The 22,047-nt window shown below is 43.5% G+C and overlaps 1 protein-coding gene across 2 annotated transcripts in view; it reads right to left on the bottom strand.

Annotated features, from left to right (window-relative positions):
• Window positions 1–22,047, bottom strand: part of LOC124020802 (parvalbumin alpha) — a 74,121-nt gene that overhangs the window by 882 nt on the left and 51,192 nt on the right. The window contains exons 1-4 of one of the 2 annotated variants that reach the window (XM_046336078.1): window positions 15,298–15,415; window positions 2,701–2,772; window positions 976–1,108; window positions 11–120 (exon numbers count right to left, since the gene is read on the bottom strand). In XM_046336078.1, coding sequence (XP_046192034.1) covers window positions 11–120; window positions 976–1,108; window positions 2,701–2,764 — 307 coding nt within the window. In that variant the 5' untranslated portion in view covers window positions 2,765–2,772; window positions 15,298–15,415. Of the gene's footprint in view, window positions 1–10; window positions 121–975; window positions 1,109–2,700; window positions 2,773–15,297; window positions 15,416–22,047 lie in introns of those variants that run through there. The other variant, XM_046336079.1, reaches the window with a different exon arrangement.

Below are 22,047 nucleotides of genomic sequence, written 5' to 3'. Positions count from 1 at the left end.
CCTCTCTCACCGTCGATGCCGATCTTTCCGTCTCCGTCCTTGTCGGCGGCGTTAAGGAAGGCTCTGGTCTCGGCGTCGGTCAGGTCTCTGCCGGCCTCAGCGAAACTCTTCAGCACAAACCTGAGGTAGAAGAGAGTTCAAAGTTTAGGGGTCAAGATTAAGGAGCTACGTGTGTGTGTGTGTGTGTGTGTGTCTGATGTTCTCAGCAAAACCCTTCAGTATGAACCTGAGGTAGAAGAGAGTTCAAAGGTTAGGGGTCAAGATTAAGGAGCTACGTGTGTGTGTGTGTGTGTCTGATGTTCTCAGCAAAACCCTTCAGTATGAACCTGAGGTAGAAGAGAGTTCAAAGGTTAGGGGTCAAGATTAAGGAGCTACGTGTGTGGAGCTGTGTGTGTGTGTGTGTGTGTGTGTGTGTGTGTGTGTGTGTGTGTGTGTGTGTGTGTGTGTGTGTGTGTGTGTGTGTGTGTGTGTGTGTGTGTGTGTGTGTGTGTGTGTGTGTGTGTGTCTGCTGTTCTCAGCAAAACCCTTCAGTATGAACCTAAGGTCAGAGATTTAGCGGGAAGAAAAAATGTAATAAGCTGCAAAATCCTGTTTCCTTTCCCCCACAATCTCTAGGTTTTCCAGATATCATGTTTGGACGATTCCCGGATTCACTGCTTATTCCATCCTGACGCCAGGGATCTTCCAATCAGGATTTCTGGAACACTGTGGCATTTTGGCAAAGTTACCGGAATTTTGCAATCCTGTATTGGGCATGCATTCTAAATGGTATGCTAGCTTGTAAATGGGAAAATAGCCACACATTCACATCTGATGAATGTGTGTGTGTGCACACCTATCCATGTGCTTATTTGGTATGTGTGTGTGTGTGTGTGTGTGTGTGTGTGTGTGTGTGTGTGTGTGTGTGTGTGTGTGTGTGTGTGTGTGTGTGTGTGTGTGTGTGTGTCCGTCTATGTGTATCTCTCTTCCTCTTACTTGAGCTCCTCCTCCTCAATGAATCCACTCTGGTCAGCATCAATAGCCTGGAACACCTTCTTGACATTGTCAGGAGTCATGGCCTTCAGGCCCACCAGAGCAAAGAACTTCTTATGGTCGAAGGAACCCTCCGCTGGACACACACACACACACACACACACACACACACACACACACACACACACACACACACACACACACACACACACACACACACACACACACACACACACACACACACACACACACACACACACACATGGACAGGTCATCACACACAAACATGGACAAACATAAACACACACACATACACACACGCAAAGGTATGCACACACACACACACACACACACACACACACACACACACACACACACACACACACACACACACACACACACACACACACACACACACACACACACACACACACACACACACACACACACACACACACACACACACACACACACGGACATGGACAGGTCATCACACACAAACATGGACAGATAAACACACACACATACACACACGCAAAGGTATGCACACACACACACACACACACACACACACACACACACACACACACACACACACACACACACACACACACACACACACACACACACACACACACACACACACACACACACACACACACACACACACACACACACACACACATGGACATGTAAGCACACACACACACACACATGGACATGTAAGCACACACACACATGGACATGTAAGCACACACACATACACGGACAGGTCATCACACAGATGCACACGAACGGACAGGCACACACACACACACAAAGGTATGCACACACACACACACACACACAAAAAGGTATGCACACACACACGCAAAGGTATGCACACACACACACGCAAAGGTATACACACACACACACGCAAAGGTATGCACACACACACATGCAAAGGTATGCACACACACACACGCAAAGGTATGCACACACAAACATGGACAGGTAAGTACACACACACACATACACAAACATGGACAGGTAAGTACACACACACACATACACAAACATGGACAGGTAAGTACACACACACACATACACAAACATGGACAGGTAAGTACACACACACACACACACATGCACAAACATGGACAGGTAAGTATACACACACACACACACACACACATACACAAACATGGACAGGTAAGTACACACATACACAAACATGGACAGGTAAGTACACACACACACATACACAAACATGGACAGGTAAGTACACACACACACACACACACACACACACACAAACATGGACAGGTAAGCACACACACACACATACACAAACATGGACAGGTAAGTACACACACACACACATACACAAACATGGACAGGTAAGTACACACACACACACACACATACACAAACATGGACAGGTAAGTACACACACACACATACACAAACATGGACAGGTAAGCACACACACACACATACACAAACATGGACAGGTAAGCACACACACACAAAGGTATGCACACACACACACGGACAGGTAAGCACACACACACGGACAGGTAAGCACACACACATGGACAGGTAAGCACACACACACACGGACAGGTAAGCACACGGACAGGGAGGAGAGAGAGGGAGGAGACGGGAAAAGGAAATGGAGAGATATATATTATATTATTTTCAAAAGATTAGGTTTGGTTTTCAACAGTGAAAACTTGTGCTCACCTTTGACTGCATCAAGGGCCTTCTGAATATCATCAGCTTTCAAAAAATCTTTCAAAGCGGCCATCTTGGTAACTGAGGGGAGAGAGAGAGAGGTTTATGAATATAGAATATGGATAGCATAAATGAGGCGCTAGGACAAAGTGTTTAGTGTCAGTTACTAGGTTCTATTGAGCCCTGAGACCTTGGCTAAGGAACAGGACAGACAGAGATACACAGACTCACTGTCTCTGGACTGTGGTGATGTAAAGCACCAGGAATAGTGTCTGCCAGTCACAAAGTAAGGACGGAGAAGAGGGGGAAAGGAGAGAGGAGGGGGAAAGGGGAGAGGAGGGGGAAAGGGGAGAGGAGGGGGAGAGGAGGGGGTAAAGGAGAGAGGAGGGGTGAAAGGAGAGAGGAGGGGTGAAAGGGGAGAGGAGGGGGTAAAGGAGAGAGGAGGGGGAAAGGGGAGAGGAGGGGGTAAAGGAGAGAGGAGGGGGAAAGGAGAGAGGAGGGGGAAAGGGGAGAGGAGGGGTGAAAGGGGAGAGGAGGGGTGAAAGAGGAGAGGAGGGGGAAAGGGGAGAGGAGGGGGTAAAGGGGAGAGGAGGGGGAAAGGGGAGAGGAGGGGGAAAGGGGAGAGGAGGGGGTAAAGGAGAGAGGAGGGGGTAAAGGAGAGAGAAGGGGGAAAGGAGAGAGGAGGGGGAGGGGGAAAGGGGAGAGGAGGGGGAAAGGGGAGAGGAGGGGGAAAGGAGAGAGGAGGGGGGAAAGGGGAGAGGAGGGGGGAAAGCTGACCAAAGGCCATATTTGGTAATATAAGACGCAGAATAAATACCGATTGTGAACAGAGGTGCAATGATAATCAACAAGATTCTTCCCAAGACAAATCTTAGAAGAAAGCATATGACTACCACTCTCTCAAAATGGAGCCAGAGTCCTATTGCCTCACATTTACAAGTTCACCCAGCTCAATTTGATCATGGCAGTTGTAGTGTCCTGGGTGCACAGTTTTGAAATGTTTGTGAAATCATTCCTGCATTGCCGTAAATTGCTCAATAGATGTCAGTAAAGAGCAGATATCTCTTAATAACTAGTCAATACAACTGACAGAGAATCTCAATAGTCTAAAGTAGCATCCTTACCATCGCCTGCAATAATGCAAGAAGACGTTGAAAGATCATTTGGTGGAAGCCGTCAGAGGGACATTCTGTCTGACTCTGTCTAATCATTCTGAATAAGAACGAGGCCATGGGGTGAGGAAGCCTCTATATTACTGAGATAAAGCCTGATTAGGCTAGTGACATGGATGGATAGAGTCTAGTGACATGGAGGTGGATAGAGTCTAGTGACATGGAGGTGGATAGTCTAGTGACATGGAGAGTGGATAGAGTCTAGTGACATGGAGGTGGATAGAGTCTAGTGACATGGAGGTGGATAGAGTCTAGTGACATGGAGGTGGAAAGAGTCTAGTGACATGGAGGTGGATAGAGGCTAGTGACATGGAGGTGGATAGAGTCTAGTGACATGGAGGTGGATAGAGTCTAGTGAACATGGAGGTGGATAGAGGCTATGACATGGAGGTGGATAGAGTCTAGTGACATGGAGGTGGATAGAGTCTAGTGACATGGAGGTGGATAGAGTCTAGTGACATGGAGGTGGATAAAGTCTAGTGACATGGAGGAGGATAGAGTCTAGTGACATGGAGGTGGATAGAGTCTAGTGACATGGAGGTGGATAGAGTCTAGTGACATGGAGGTGGATAGAGTCTAGTGACATGGCGGTATAGAGTCTAGTGACATGGAGAGGTGGATAGAGTCTAGTGACATGGAGGTGGATAGAGTCTAGTGACATGGTGGTGGATAGAGTCTAGTGACATGGCGGTATAGAGTCTAGTGACATGGAGGTGGATAGAGTCTAGTGACATGGCGGTATAGAGTCTAGTGACATGGAGAGGTGGATAGAGTCTAGTGACATGGCGGTATAGAGTCTAGTGACATGGAGAGGTGGATAGAGTCTAGTGACATGGCGGTATAGAGTCTAGTGACATGGAGGTGGATAGAGTCTAGTGACATGGAGGTGGATAGAGTCTAGTGACATGGAGAGGTGGATAGAGTCTAGTGACATGGAGGTGGATAGAGTCTAGTGACACGGAGGTGGATAGAGGCTAGTGACGTGTGTGTGTGTGTGTGTGTGTGTGTGTGTGTGTGTGTGTGTGTGTGTGTGTGTGTGTGTGTGTGTGTGTGTGTGTGTGTGTGTGTGTGTGTGTGTGTGTGTGTGTGTGTGTGTGTGTGTGTGTGTGTGTGTGTGTTGTGTGTGTGGTTGTGTGTGTGGTGGGTAAGTCAGTGCCAGAGCTTCTGTAAATGTGCATGAGTATTTGTTGCTTTTGCTGGTGTGTGTGTGTGTGTGTGTGTGTGTGTGTGTGTGTGTGTGTGTGTGTGTGTGTGTGTGTGTGTGTGTGTGTGTGTGTGTGTGTGTGTGTGTGTGTGTGTGTGTGTGTGTGTGTGTGTGTGTGTGTGTGTGTGTGTGTGTGTGTGTGGGTAAGTCAGTGCCAGAGCTTCTGTAAATGTGCATGAGTATTTGTTGCTTTTGCTGGTGTGTGTGTGTGTGTGTGTGTGTGTGTGTGTGTGTGTGTGTGTGTGTGTGTGTGTGTGTGTGTGTGTGTGTGTGTGTGTGTGTGTGTGTGTGTGTGTGTGTGTGTGTGTGTGTGTGTGTGTGTGTGTGTGTGTGTGTGTGTGTGTGTGGTAAGTCAGTGCCAGAGCTTCTGTAAATGTGCATGAGTATTTGTTGCTTTTGCTGGTGTGTGTGTGTGTGTGTGTGTGTGTGTGTGTGTGTGTGTGTGTGTGTGTGTGTGTGTGTGTGTGTGTGTGTGTGTGTGTGTGTGTGTGTGTGTATGGTTTTGGCAGAAACGTGTATGAGGAGACTGTGACTAATTAAATGTGAAAGTAGCTCTCTCTCTCACTCTCTCTCTCTCTCTCTCTCTCTCTCTCTCTCTCTCTCTCTCTCTCTCTCTCTCTCTCTATAATATCTCTTTCTCTCTCTGTCTCTCTCTCTCTCTCTCTCTCTCTCTCTCTCTCTCTCTCTCTCTCTCTCTCTCTCTCTCTCTCTCTTCTCTCTCTCTCTCTCTCTCTCGCCCCCCTCTCTCTCTACCTGGTAACACTCTCTCTCTCTCTCTCTCTCTCTCTCTCTCTCTCTCTCTCTCTCTCTCTCTCATATCTCTCTCTCTCACTCTCTCTCTCTCTCTCTCTCTCTCTCTCTCTCTCTCTTAATATATCTCTATCTCTCTCTCTTCTCTAATATATCTCTATCTCTCTCTCTTTCTTAATATATCTCTATCTCCCTCTTTTTCATCTCCCCCCTTCTCTCTCTACCTTGGTAACAGCTATATTTTGAAATCTAACTCTGTCCATCTGTCTGTCTGTTGAACTTTTCTATAAATAGTACAGTATGGACCAAGACATCCGCCAAGGACGCAGCCAAGGCCCATATCTCTCACATCTCACATCTCTCACATCTCTCACATCTCTCACATCTCTCATATCTCTCATATCTCTCATATCTCTCACATCTCTCACATCTCTCACATCTCTCACATCTCTCTCATATCTCTCACATCTCTCATCTCTCATCTCTCATATCTCTCACATCTCTCATATCTCATATCTCCCATCTCTCTGTCATCTCTCATATCTTCTATATTTAGGAGGCGATAAGCAGAAAATCATGAATTCCACCAAGCAAGATTTCTGGAGAAGCTAAAAGTTCCCAGAATATTGTAACCCTGCCGATAGTAACTCTTCATGTGTCCTGTATCTTATCTTCTGTATCTCCTGTATCTCCTGTATCTTCTGTATCTCCTGTATCTTCTGTATCTCCTGTATCTTCTGTATCTCCTCTATCTTCTGTATCTTCTGTATCTCCTGTATCTCCTGTATCTCCTGTATCTTCTGTATCTCCTCTCTACTCTGTATCTCCTGTATCTTCTGTATCTTCTGTATCTTCTGTATCTTCTGTATCTCCTGTATCTCCTGTATCTCCTGTATCTCCTGTATCTCCTGTATCTTCTGTATCTCCTGTATCTCCTGTATCTTCTGTATCTCCTGTATCTCCTGTATCTCCTGTATCTCCTGTATCTTCTGTATCTTCTGTAACTCCTGTATCTCCTGTATCTCCTGTATCTTCTGTATCTCCTGTATCTCCTGTATCTTCTGTATCTCCTGTATCTCCTGTATCTCCTGTATCTCCTGTATCTTCTGTATATTCCAGGTCTCTTGTGGCTTCTATGTCCTACAGGTATGTGGCTAAGCGCTAAGGGGTGTGGCACATGAACCTCAGTCATCTTCGGCATCTACATACGTGTGTGTGTGTGGTGTGTCAGAAGTAAAACAACTTGTGTTCCACAGCAAGTCACGAACCCAACCCTTATAGTATGTATATTGAATCAACAGCTACACTTATCGGAAGTAAAACAAGCTGTTTGACAGCAACCTAACCCTTCTAGCAGTATGGGATTACCAGTGGCATCTACATATGTTTCAAAGCTACCTAACCCTTCTAGCAGTATGGGGTTACCAGTGGCATCTACATATGTTTCAAAGCTACCTAACCCTTCTAGCAGTATGGGGTTACCAGTGGCATCTACATATGTTTCAAAGCTACCTAACCCTTCTAGCAGTATGGGGTTACCAGTGGCATCTACATATGTTTCAAAGCTACCTAACCCTTCTAGCAGTATGGGGTTACCAGTGGCATCTACATATGTTTCAAAGCTACCTAACCCTTCTAGCAGTATGGGGTTACCAGTGGCATCTACATATGTTTCAAAGCTACCTAACCCTTCTAGCAGTATGGGGTTACCAGTGGCATCTACATATGTTTCAAAGCTACCTAACCCTTCTAGCAGTATGGGGTTACCAGTGGCATCTACATATGTTTCAAAGCTACCTAACCCTTCTAGCAGTATGGGGTTACCAGTGGCATCTACATATGTTTCAAAGCTACCTAACCCTTCTAGCAGTATGGGGTTACCAGTGGCATCTACATATGTTTTCAAAGCTACCTAACCCTTCTAGCAGTATGGGGTTACCAGTGGCATCTACATATGTTTCAAAGCTACCTAACCCTTCTAGCAGTATGGGGTTACCAGTGGCATCTACATATGTTTCAAAGCTACCTAACCCTTCTAGCAGTATGGGGTTACCAGTGGCATCTACATATGTTTCAAAGCTACCTAACCCTTCTAGCAGTATGGGGTTACCAGTGGCATCTACATATGTTTCAAAGCTACCTAACCCTTCTAGCAGTATGGGGTTACCAGTGGCATCTACATATGTTTCAAAGCTACCTAACCCTTCTAGCAGTATGGGGTTACCAGTGGCATCTACATATGTTTCAAAGCTACCTAACCCTTCTAGCAGTATGGGGTTACCAGTGGCATCTACATATGTTTCAAAGCTACCTAACCCTTCTAGCAGTATGGGGTTACCAGTGGCATCTACATATGTTTCAAAGCTACCTAACCCTTCTAGAATCAGTATGGGGTTACAGCAACATACATTCATATGATTGACAGCAACCCGAACCCTTCTGGCAGTATGGGGTCTTAGGTTAGTGTAGCCCACTCTAAAACAACGTGACATTAGTCTTGACAATGTGAGCCTTCCACTGCAGGGTAATATGTCACGTCAAGTGGTGTACAACTCTACGACATAGAACTGTATTTATGCCTCTGTAAGTCATTGAGAACACATTAGCTTTTACAATGGGACCTGACCAAGAAGGAGCAATATAATTAACTACAACAAATTTGTTAGCTAAAGTGACATATACCGTTAACTACAATGGTCAAATGTCTTATTTTTTAACATTATTTTAACAGGACCATGGCCCATGTTTCAAATCCATCCCTAAGCCCTATTTCCAGCATTTGTATGGAGATCTGAGAGGATCTATTGGTATAAGAAATATGGTAATAGCTTCATCTTGCCCTATGATAGGCTAGGTTGAAGTGTCACCATATGCATATACCAATCAAATCCTCTCAGATCTCTACAAGCTGATATGAAGGGCTGAGAGATGGATTTGGGATTGGGCCTGTGGCATGGGTTGTCTTTAGGGGACACCCAGATGTCCTCTCTCTCTATCAGATGGTGCAAAGCCTCTTTTAATGGGATGTTTATCCCAATAATAGCTATTTATCACCGTGTTGGGTGATGGGTGTTGAAATGAGGAAGTGCTGCTATAGTCCTACATTTGACTGGCTTCAGGTTTGTGTCATGCAACGGTCAAATAGAGTATGATGTATGTGACTATGATGTATGTGACTATGCTGTATGTGACTATGATGTATGTGAGTATGATGTATGTGACTATGATGTATGTGACTATGATGTATGTGAGTATGATGTATGTGACTATGATGTATGTGACTATGATGTATGTGACTATGATGTATGTGACTATGATGTATGTGACTATGATGTATGTGAGTATGATGTATGTGAGTATGATGTATGTGACTATGATGTATGTGAGTATGATGTATGTGAGTATGATGTATGTGAGTATGAATGTGAGTATGATGTATGTGAGTATGATGATGTATGTATGTGACTATGATGTATGTGACTGATGTATGTGTACTATGATGTATGTGACTGATATATGTGACTATGATGTATGTGACTATGATGTATGTGACTATGATGTATGTGGCTATGATGTATGTAGACTATGATGTATGTGACTATGATGTATGTGACTATGATGTATGTGACTATGATGTATGTGAGCAATATGATGTATGTGAATGTATGTGAGTATGATGTATGTGAGTATGATGTATGTGACTATGATGTATGTGACTGATGTATGTGACTATGATGTATGTTTTGATACATGTGACTATGATGTATGTGACTATGATGTATGTGACTATGATGTATGTGATATGATGTATGTGACTGATGTATGATGTGATGTGACTATGATGTATGTGATGTATGTGACTATGATGTATGTGACTATGATGTATGTGACTGATGTATGTGACTATGATGTATGTGACTGATGTGACTATGATGTATGTGACTATGATGTATGTGACTATGTATGTATGTGACTATGATGTATATGATGTATGTGACTGATGTATGTGACTATGATGTATGTGACTATGATGTATGTGACTATGATGTATGTGACTATGATGTATGATGTATGACTATGATGTATGTGACTGATGTATGTGATATGATGTATGTGACTGATGTATGTGACTGATGTATGTGACTATGATGTATGTGACTATGATGTATGTGACTATGATGTATGTGACTATGATGTGACAAAGACTATGATGTATGTGACTATGATGTGTGATATGATGTATGTGACTATGATGTATGTGACTATGATGTATGTGACTGATGTATGTGACTATGATGTATGTGACTGATGTATGTGACTATGATGTATGTGACTATGATGTATGTGACTATGATGTATGTGGTTCATGATGTATGTGACTCATGATGTATGTGACTATGATGTATGTGACTATGATGTATGATGATGTATGTGACTATGATGTATGTGACTATGATGTATGTGACTGATGTATGTGACTGATGTATGTGACTATGATGTATGTGACTGATGTATGTGACTATGATGTATGTGACTGATGTATGTGACTATGATGTATGTGGTTATGATGTATGTGACTATGATGTATGTGACTGATGTATGTGACTATGATGTATGTGACTGATGTATGTGACTATGATGTATGTGACTATGATGTATGTGACTATGATGTATGTGAGTATGATGTATGTGACTATGATGTATGTGACTATGATGTATGTGACTATGATGTATGTGACTATGATGTATGTGACTATGATGTATGTGACTATGATGTATGTGACTATGATGTATGTGACTGATGTATGTGACTATGATGTATGTGACTGATGTATGTGACTATGATGTATGTGACTATGATGTATGTGACTATGATGTATGTGACTATGATGTATGTGACTATGATGTATGTGACTATGATGTATGTGACTATGTATGTGACTATGACTGATGTATGATGATATGTGACTATGATGTATGTGACTATGATGTATGTGACTATGATGTATGTGATGTATGTGACTGATGTATGTGACTATGATGTATGTGACTATGATGTATGTGACTGATGTATGTGACTATGATGTATGTGACTATGATGTATGTGACTATGATGTATGTGACTGATGTATGTGACTATGATGTATGTGACTATGATGTATGTGGCTATGATGTATGTGACTGATGTATGTGACTGATGTATGTGACTATGATGTATGTGACTATGATGTATGTGACTATGATGTATGTGACTATGATGTATGTGACTATGATGTATGTGACTGATGTATGTGACTATGATGTATGTGACTATGATGTATGTGACTGATGATGTATGTGACTGATGTATGTGACTATGATGTATGTGACTATGATGTATGTGACTATGATGTATGTGACTATGATGTATGTGACTGATGTATGTGACTGATGTATGTGACTATGATGTATGATGATGTGATGTGACTGATGTATGTGACTGATGTATGTGACTATGATGTATGTGACTATGATGTATGTGACTATGATGTATGTGACTATGATGTATGTGACTATGATGTATGTGACTGATGTATGTGACTATGATGTATGTGACTATGATGTATGTGACTGATGTATGTGTATGACTGTGATGATGTATGTGACTATGATGTATGTGACTATGATGTATGTGACTATGTATGTGACTGATGTATGTGACTATGATGTATGTGACTATGATGTATGTGACTATGATGTATGTGACTATGATGTATGTGACTATGATGTATGTGACTATGATGTATGTGAGTATGATGTATGTGACTATGATGTATGTGACTATGATGTATGTGACTATGATGTATGTGACTATGATGTATGTGACTGATGTATGTGAGTATGATGTATGTGACTATGATGTATGTGACTATGATGTATGTGACTATGATGTATGTGACTATGATGTATGTGACTATGTATGTATGTGACTTGATGTATGTGACTATGATGTATGTGACTGATGTATGTGACTATGATGTATGTGACTATGATGTATGTGACTATGATGTATGTGACTATGATGTATGTGACTATGATGTATGTGACTGATGATGTATGTGACTGATGATGTATGTGACTATGATGTATGTGACTGATGTATGTGAGTTATGATGTATGTGACTGATGTATGTGACTGATGTATGTGACTGATGTATGTGACTATGATGTATGTGACTATGATGTATGTGACTATGATGTATGTGAGTATGATGTATGTGACTATGATGTATGTGAGTATGATGATGTATGTGACTATGATGTATGTGACTATGATGTATGATGATGTATGTGACTATGATGTATGTGACTATGATGTATGTGACTATGATGATGTATGTGACTGATGTATGTGACTATGATGTATGTGAGTATGATGTATGTGACTATGATGTATGTGACTATGATGTATGTGACTGATGATGTGACTGATGTATGTGACTATGATGTATGTGACTGATGTATGTGACTATGATGTATGTGACTGATGTATGTGACTATGATGTATGTGACTATGATGTATGTGACTATGATGTATGATGATGTATGTGAGTATGATGTATGTGACTATGATGTATGTGATGTATGTGACTATGATGTATGTGACTGATGTATGTGACTATGATGTATGTGACTATGATGTATGTGACTATGATGTATGTGACTATGATGTATGTGATATGATGTATGTGACTGATGTATGTGACTATGATGTATGTGACTATGATGTATGTGACTATGATGTATGTGACTATGATGTATGTGACTATGATGTATGTGACTATGATGTATGTGACTGATGTATGTGACTATGATGTATGTGACTGATGTATGTGACTATGATGTATGTGACTGATGTATGTGACTATGATGTATGTGACTATGATGTATGTGACTATGATGTATGTGACTGATGTATGTGAGTATGATGTATGTGACTATGATGTATGTGACTATGATGTATGTGACTGATGTATGTGAGTATGATGTATGTGACTGATGTATGTGAGTATGATGTATGTGACTATGATGTATGTGACTATGATGTATGTGACTATGATGTATGTGACTATGATGTATGTGAGTATGATGTATGTGACTATGATGTATGTGAGTATGATGTATGTGACTATGATGTATGTGACTATGATGTATGTGACTATGATGTATGTGACTATGATGTATGTGACTATGATGTATGTGACTATGATGTATGTGACTATGATGTATGATGATGTATGTGACTATGATGTATGTGACTATGATGTATGTGACTATGATGTATGTGACTATGATGTATGTGACTATGATGTATGTGACTATGATGTATGTGACTATGATGTATGTGAGTATGATGTATGTGACTATGATGTATGTGACTATGATGTATGTGACTATGATGTATGTGACTATGATGTATGTGACTGATGTATGTGACTATGATGTATGTGACTGATGTATGTGACTATGATGTATGTGACTGATGTATGTGACTGATGTGTATGATGTATGTATGATGTATGTGACTGATGTATGTGACTATGATGTATGTGACTATGATGTATGTGACTGATGTATGTGGTTATGATGTATGTGACTATGATGTATGTGACTATGATGTATGTGACTATGATGTATGTGACTATGATGTATGTGACTATGATGTATGTGACTATGATGTATGTGACTATGATGTATGTGACTATGATGTATGTGACTATGTATGATGTATGTGACTTATGATGTATGTGACTATGATGATGTATGTGTATGTGACTATGATGTATGTGACTGATGTATGTGACTATGATGTATGTGACTATGTATGTGACTACTGATGTATGTGACTATGATGTATGTGACTGATGTATGTGACTATGATGTATGTGACTGATGTATGTGACTGATGTATGTGATGATGTATGTGACTATGGTTATGATGTATGTGACTATGATGTATGTGACTATGATGTATGTGACTATGATGTATGTGACTGATGATGTATGATGTATGTGGTTATGATGTATGTGACTATGATGTATGTGACTATGATGTATGTGACTGATGTATGTGACTATGATGTATGTGACTATGATGTATGTGACTGATGTATGTGACTATGATGTATGTGACTGATGTATGTGACTTATGATGTATGTGACTATGATGTATGTGACTGATGTATGTGACTATGATGTATGTGACTATGATGTGACTATGATGTATGTGACTATGATGTATGTGACTATGATGTATGTGACTATGATGCATGTGACTGATGTATGTGACTGATGTATGTGACTATGATGTATGTGACTATGATGTATGTGACTATGATGTATGTGACTATGATGTATGTGACTATGATGTATGTGACTATGATGTATGTGACTATGATGTATGTGGTTATGATGTATGTGACTATGATGCATGTGAGTATGATGTATGTGACTATGATGTATGTGACTATGATGCATGTGACTATGATGTATGTGACTGATGTATGTGACTATGATGTATGTGGTTATGATGTATGTGACTATGATGTATGTGACTGATGTATGTGACTGATGTATGTGACTATGATGTATGTGACTGATGTATGTGACTGATGTATGTGACTATGATGTATGTGACTGATGTATGTGACTGATGTATGTGACTATGATGTATGTGACTGATGTATGTGGTTATGATGTATGTGGTTATGATGTACACACACACACACACACACACACACACACACACACACACACACACACACACACACACACACACACACACACACACACACACACACACACACACACACACACACACACACACACACACACACACACACACACACACACACACACACACACACACACACACACACACACACACACACACACACACACACACACACACACACACACACACACACACGTGTCTTGGTCTACAGTCGCACACGCAGTCATATTTTGGCTGAGTGGACAGTAGACTGACATCTCCAAGCAGACCATAGAATACTAGAACCATTGTTTCAGGAATATTCTAAGAATGACAAATATCCTGAGGATTCCGTCTGGGTCAGAACTGGGACTTAGAATAGCTGCAGGTTTTAAAATGGAATTCTACATCCATCCATTCAAGAACACAGAGTCACTACCCAGAATTGTCTATACATGCTGTTTGAATTCACAGCATACTACATATCAACCTGTCCAACACTTCTGAAAACAACAATCCTTTTCTAACACAAGATGACCAAACACAAACCAACGTAAAGTGAATAAAGAACAATATTTTTCTGCGAGTTTGAAGGCATTAACTACAGACCCCAACCAGACAGTATTTGCTTGCAATAATTAATAAGAATTAGTAATAATTATACATCCAGTCTCGTGAACCAATGACAACCAATCCCACAACCCAGACCTTTCAATGATCAGCCTTACCTGGCTAGTGAGGGACTAGACACTGGAAAGAGACAGAGATGGGGAGAGTGAGGGATAGAGTGAGGGAGAAAGTGAAGGAGAAAAAGAGACAGGGGCAGGAGTTGAGATAGGGTAAGAGAGGGGGGTGTCCACTATCAGTCTTATATATCACACACACACACACACACACACACACACACACACACACACACACACACACACACACACACACACACACACACACACACACACACACACACACACACACACACACACACACACACACACACTCACACTCACACTCACACTCACACTCACACACACACACACACACGCCTCTATCGTATTAGATGGTGTGTATAATGTTATTTATTTAGCATTTATTTTGGGAGAGTATGGGAGAGGGACAGGGGTTCAAGACATGACGTACTAACACTGCCCTAGGGTCCGATTACTTTCTCAACATTACTAACCAATCAACCACTACTATTAATAAAACATTTATTTGCTCTCCTCACTATCTACCTCACTATCTACCTCTCTACCTTTCTACCTCACTATCTACCTCTCTACCTCTCTCCCTCACTATCTACCTCTCTACCTTGCTGTCCTCACTATCTACCTCTCTACCTTTCTCCCGCACTATCTACCTCAATACCTTTCTCCTGCACTATCTACCTCAATATCTACCTCTCTACCTCAATATCTACCTCTCTCCCTCACTATCTACCTCTCTACCTTGCTACATCACTATCTACCTGTCTACCTTTCTACCTCACTATCTACCTCTCTACCTTTCTACCTCACTATGTACCTCTCTACCTCTCTATCTACCTCTCTCCCTCACTATCTACCTCTCTACCTCTCTCCCTCACTATCTACCTCACTCCCTCACTATCTACCTCCACCTCTCTCCCTCTCTATCTACCTCTCTTCCTCACTATCTACCTCACTCCCTCACTATCTACCTCTCTACCTCACTATGTACCGCTCTACCTCAATATCTACCTCACTATCTCCCTCTCTACCTTGCTACCTCACTATCTACCTCTCTACCTCTCTCCCTCACTATCTACCTCTCTACCTCACTATCTACCCCTCTACCTCTCTCCCTCACTATCTACCTCTCTCCCTCACTATCTACCTCCACCTCTCTCTATCTCCCTCTCTCCCTCACTATCTACCTCTCTACCTCTCTGCCTCACTCTACCTCTCTACCTCTCTCCCTCACTATCTACCTCTCTCCCTCACTATCTACCTCACTCCCTCACTATCTACCTCCACCTCTCTATCTAACTCTCTTCCTCACTATCTACCTCACTCCCTCACTATCTACCTCTCTACCTCACTATGTACCGCTCTACCTCAATATCTACCTCTCTACCTCACTATCTACCTCACTATGTACCTCTCTATCTACCTCTCTACCTCACTATGTACCGCTCTAACTCACTATCTACCTCTCTACCTCACTATGTACTGCTCTACCTCACTATCTACCTCTCTACCTCACTATCTACCTCTCTACCTCAATATCTACCTCTCTCCCTCACTATCTACCTCTTTACCTCACTATCTACCTCTCTCCCTCACTATCTACCTCTCTCCCTCACTATCTACCTCTCTACCTCTCTCCCTCACTATCTACCTATCTACCTCTCTCCCTCACTATCTACCTATCTACCTCTCTCCCTCACTCTACCTCTTTACCTCACTATCTACCTCTCTCCCTCACTATCTACCTCTCTCCCTCACTATCTACCTCTCTACCTCTCTCCCTCACTCTACCTCTACCTCTCTCCCTCACTCTCTACCTCTACCTCTCTCCCTCACTCTCTAACTCTCTCCCTCACTCTCTACCTCTCTACCTCACACTCTCTCTTTCTCTCTCTCTCTCTCTCTCTCTCTCTCTCTCTCTCTCTCTCTCTCTCTCTCTCTCTCTCTCTCTCTCTCTCTCTCTCTCCCCCTTCTCTCTCTTTCGCTCAAGGGTTCCACATTCTTCGGTTCTGCTGGCGGCTAGCTGAATTTGGCTAGGTGACCCGAATGAGTGTGATCGCATACTCCTTCAAAATAGTCTGATTTAAAATAGTCTGATAGTCTTTAAAATAGTCTGATAGTCTGATAACTCAAGAAATCTAGTAATCAAATAAAATACAGCTGACCTTGGTAGCCTGTTTCTGCAGTCTGCTTGGTAGCCTGTTTCTACAGTCTGCTTGGTAGCCTGTTTCTGCAGTCTTCTTAGTAGCCTGTTTCTACAGTCTGGTTCTTAGACAGTTTCTGCAGTCTGCTTGATAACCTGTTTCTGCAGTCTGCTTGATAACCTGTTTCTACAGTCTGCTTGGTAGCCTGTTTCTGCAATCTTCTTGGTAGCCTGTTTCTACAGTCTGCTTGGTAGCCTGTTTCTGCAGTCTGCTTGGTAGCCTGTTTCTGCAATCTTCTTGGTAGCCTGTTTCTGCAATCTTCTTGGTAGCCTGTTTCTGCAGTCTGCTTGGTAGCCTGTTTCTACACCCTCTCTGCCTAGCTGGAAGGAACTGATATAAAATGTATATAAATGGTTTATTTACATAATATATACACTACCGTTCAAAAGTTTGGGGTCATTTAGACATGTCCTTGTTTTTTGTCCTTGTTTTTTCCTTCATCTCCCTCTCTACCTGTCTCCTTCATCTCCCCTGTCAATCTGTATCTCTCTCTCCTTCACCTCTCTCCTTCATCTCCCCTGTCAATCTGTATCTCTCTCTACCTGTCTCCTTCATCTCCCCCTGTCAATCTGTATCTCTCTCTACCTCTCTCCTTCATCTCCCCCTGTCAATCTGTATCCTCTCTCCTTCTCCTTTATCTCCCCCTGTCAATCTGTATCTCTCTCTAATCTGTATCTCTCTCCTTTATCTCCCCCTGTCAATCTGTATCTCTCTCTACCTCTCTCCTTTCATCTCCCCCTGTCATTCTGTATCTCTCTCTACCTCTCTCCTTTATCTCCCCCTGTCAATCTGTATCTCTCTCTACCTCTCTCCTTTATCTCCCCTGTATCTTCACCTCTCCCTTCATCTCCCCCTGTCAATCTGTATCTCTCTCTACCTCTCTCCTTTATATCTCCCTTCATCTCCGTCTGTCAATCTGTATCTCTCTCTACCTCTCTCCTTCATCTCCCCCTGTCAATCTATATATCTCTCTACCTCTCTCCTTTATCTCCCCATGTCAATCTGTATCTCTCTCTACCTCTCTCCTTTATCTGTCCATCTTCATCTGTCCTGTATCTCTCTCTACCTCTCTCCTTCATCCCCCTGTCAATCTATATCTCTCTCTACCTCTCTCCTTTATCTCCCCATGTCAATCTGTATCTCTCTCTACCTCTCTCCTTTATCTCCCCATGTCAATCTGTATCTCTCTCTACCTCTCTCCTTTATCTCCCCATGTCAATCTGTATCTCTCTCTACCTCTCTCCTTTATCTCCCCATGTCAATCTGTATCTCTCTCTACCTCTCTCCTTTATCTCCCCATGTCAATCTGTATCTCTCTCTACCTCTCTCCTTCATCTCCCCCTGTCAATCTGTATCTCTCTCTACCTCTCTCCTTTATCTCTCCCTTCATCTCCCTCTGTAAATCTGTATCTCTCTCCCCATCTCCCCCTATCAATCTGTATCTCTCTATCCTTTATCTCTCCCTCAATCTCTTTAAAAGGCTCCCCCTCTCTCTCACTTCCCCTCATCCCTTGCTTCGTCCTTCTCATCTTCCTCAGACTATATTTATCAGTCTTTCTTGCCAGCTGCTAGCAACCAAGGCCAGCAGAGCTAGATCCATCTCTCTGTGGCTGCTCACTGTCAAAGGTGTGTATGTGTGTGTAATATCCCAGACATACTCGCTATGACACAAAGAGAGAGTAAAAATCCTGGGCCACAGCTGTCTGTCTGTCTCTCTCCCCACCTCTCTCCCTCTTCATATTGGTTGACCTCCCCTGTTCCTCCTGTTTTGTTCTCTCTGTTTCCCTCCCTCCCTGACTCCCCAATTCCTTCTCTCTGTTTCCCTCCCTCCCTGTCTCCGCCATTCCTTCTCTCGGTTTCCCTCCCTCCCTGTCTCCCCATTCTTTCTCTCTGTTTCCCTCCCTCCCTAGTCTCCCCCATTCCTTCTCTCTGTTTCCCTCCCTCCCTGTCTCCCCCATTCCTTCTCTCTGTTTCCTCCCTCCCTGACTCCCCCATTCCTTCTCTCTGTTTCCCTCCCTCCCTGTCTCCCCCATTCCTTCTCTCTGTTTCCCTCCCTCCCTGACTCCCCCATTCCTTCTCTCTGTTTCCCTCCCTCCCTGTCTCCCCCATTCCTTCTCTCTGTTTCCCTCCCTCCCTGTCTCCCCCATTCCTTCTCTCTGTTTCCCTCCCTCCCTGTCTCCCCCATTCCTTCTCTCTGTTTCCCTCCCTCCCTGTCTCCCCCATTCCTTCTCTCTGTTTCCCTCCCTCCCTGTCTCCCCCATTCCTTCTCTCTGTTTCCCTCCCTCCCTGTCTCCCCCATTCCTTCTCTCTGTTTCCTCCCTCCCTGTCTCCCCCATTCCTTCTCTCTGTTTCCCTCCCTCCCTGTTCCCCCATTCCTTCTCTCTGTTTCCCTCCCTCCCTGACTCCCCATTCCTTCTCTCTGTTTCCCTCCCTCCCTGACTCCCCCATTCCTTCTCTCTGTTTCCCTCCCTCCCTGTCTCCCCCATTCCTTCTCTCTGTTTCCTCCCTCCCTGACTCCACCATTCCTTCTCTCTGTTTCCTCCCTCCCTGACTCCCCCATTCCTTCTCTCTGTTTCCTCCCTCCCTGACTCCCCCATTCCTTCTCTCTGTTTCCCTCCTCCCCATCCCTGTCTCCCCCCTTCCCCCCATTCTTCTCTGTTTCCTCCCTCCCTGACTCCCCCATTCCTTCTCTCTGTTTCCCTCCCTCCCTGTCTCCCCCATTCATTCTCTCTGTTTCCCTCCCTCCCTGACTCCCCCATTCCTTCTCTCTGTTCATCATGCTGTTTCCCCATCTATTGCATTACCCTGCATCAGCACTTTCCTGAAGTATGGACATGCTACAGAGAGGGGAAAGGGAGAGAGAGAGGGAGGCAGAGAGCGGGAAATGGAGAGAGAGAGGGAGGCAGAGAGAGAGAGGCGGAGAGGGGGAAATGGAGAGAGAGAGGGAGGCAGAGAGGGGGAAATGGAGAGAGAGAGGCGGAGAGGGGGAAATGGAGAGAGAGAGGGAGGCAGAGAGGGGGAAATGGAGAGAGAGAGGCGGAGAGGGGGAAATGGAGAGAGAGGCGGAGAGGGGGAAATGGAGAGAGAGAGGGAGGCAGAGAGGGGGAAATGGAGAGAGAGGGAGGCAGAGAGGGAGGCAGAGAGTGGGAAATGGAGAGAGAGAGGGAGGCAGAGAGGGGGAAATGGAGAGAGAGAGGGAGGCAGAGAGGGGGAAATGGAGAGAGAGAGGGAGGCAGAGAGGGAGGCAGAGAGGGAGACAGAGAGGGAGGCAGAGAGGGGGAAATGGAGAGAGAGAGGGAGGCAAAGAGGGAGACAGAGAGGGAGACAGAGAGAGAGGCAGAAATGGAGGCAGAGAGGGAGGCAGAGAGGGAGGCAGAGAGGGAGGCAGAGAGGGAGGCAGAGAGGGGGAAATGGAAACAGCAACGTAAGTCTGTCTGTGTTAAATAAGGAGACGACGGACCAACGGAAGGATAGAGGGTTAATCAAGGGCAAGGCAGAGACAGAAAGACAGATGAAAAGACTCTTCTAGAGAGAGAGAAGTGAAAGCAGCTCAGTTTTAAATAGTCCATGTGCTTTTCAGCAGCAGGTGGAGCGTTTACACCCCATGACAGGTGAGATATGAGTTACAACTCAGTGTGTATATTGTGAGCGTGTCTGAGGCCCTGTGGTTTCATGTCTTAGTGGACATGTCTGGATTACAATACCAAGCCAAAGCAAATAACATGCCATACACAGTCTATCTAACGGGAACACTCGACCGACACGCATGGCCCTCGATGTTGAAACTCCGTTACCTTGGTAACATGGAGACCTCGAGAGGGGATGAAGGGAAGAAGAAAGGAGAGAGAGAGAGATCTTGAAGTACAGTATGAGATGGATGTAGCCTACATGGACTGACTGACACACACAGGCTTTTCTGGTGTTGCATACTATGTTTAGTATGGGCCCTAAAATCCATACTTCATCATCACATAACACCATCTACAAAGGAGTTAGAAAAGGTCTAGTTAGAACTGTACACTCAGAGAAAAAGGGTTCCAAGAGAGTTCTTTGGCAGCACCTTTTTTGGAACCAAAAAGGGTTATCCTTTCCACAAAGAGTTCTACCTGGAGCCAAAAGAGTTCTACCTGAGTTCTACCTGGAGCCAAAATGGTTCTACCTGGAACCAAAATGGTTCTACCTGGAGCCAAAATGGTTCTACCTGGAACCAAAATGGTTCTACCTGGAACCAAAATGGTTCTACCTGGAACCAAAATGGTTCTACCTGGAACCAAAACGGGTTGATTAATAGGGTTCTCCTATTAAGGTTCTACATATCACCTTTATTTCTAAGAGTTTAACACATGCTGGGACATAATCTATCTTCACCTCTTAGGTTTTACATTATAACATGCTGGGACATAATCTATCTTCACCTCTTAGGTTTGACCTTTTATGTTCTTCTGTAGTAGAATATATTTAGGGATGATTCCATGGGGCCTCCCTTCTCTGCTTCTCTGGGTGTGAAGTAACAGTGAATCCCAGCAAAATGTTCTCACTTCTCTGCTTCTCTGGGTGTGAAGTAATAGTG

This window comes from Oncorhynchus gorbuscha, unplaced genomic scaffold (assembly GCF_021184085.1).
Source record: "Oncorhynchus gorbuscha isolate QuinsamMale2020 ecotype Even-year unplaced genomic scaffold, OgorEven_v1.0 Un_scaffold_915, whole genome shotgun sequence".
NCBI lineage: Eukaryota > Metazoa > Chordata > Actinopteri > Salmoniformes > Salmonidae > Oncorhynchus > Oncorhynchus gorbuscha.
Note: the sequence above shows the minus strand (reverse complement) of the source record. Positions and strands in the feature narration are given on the sequence as shown.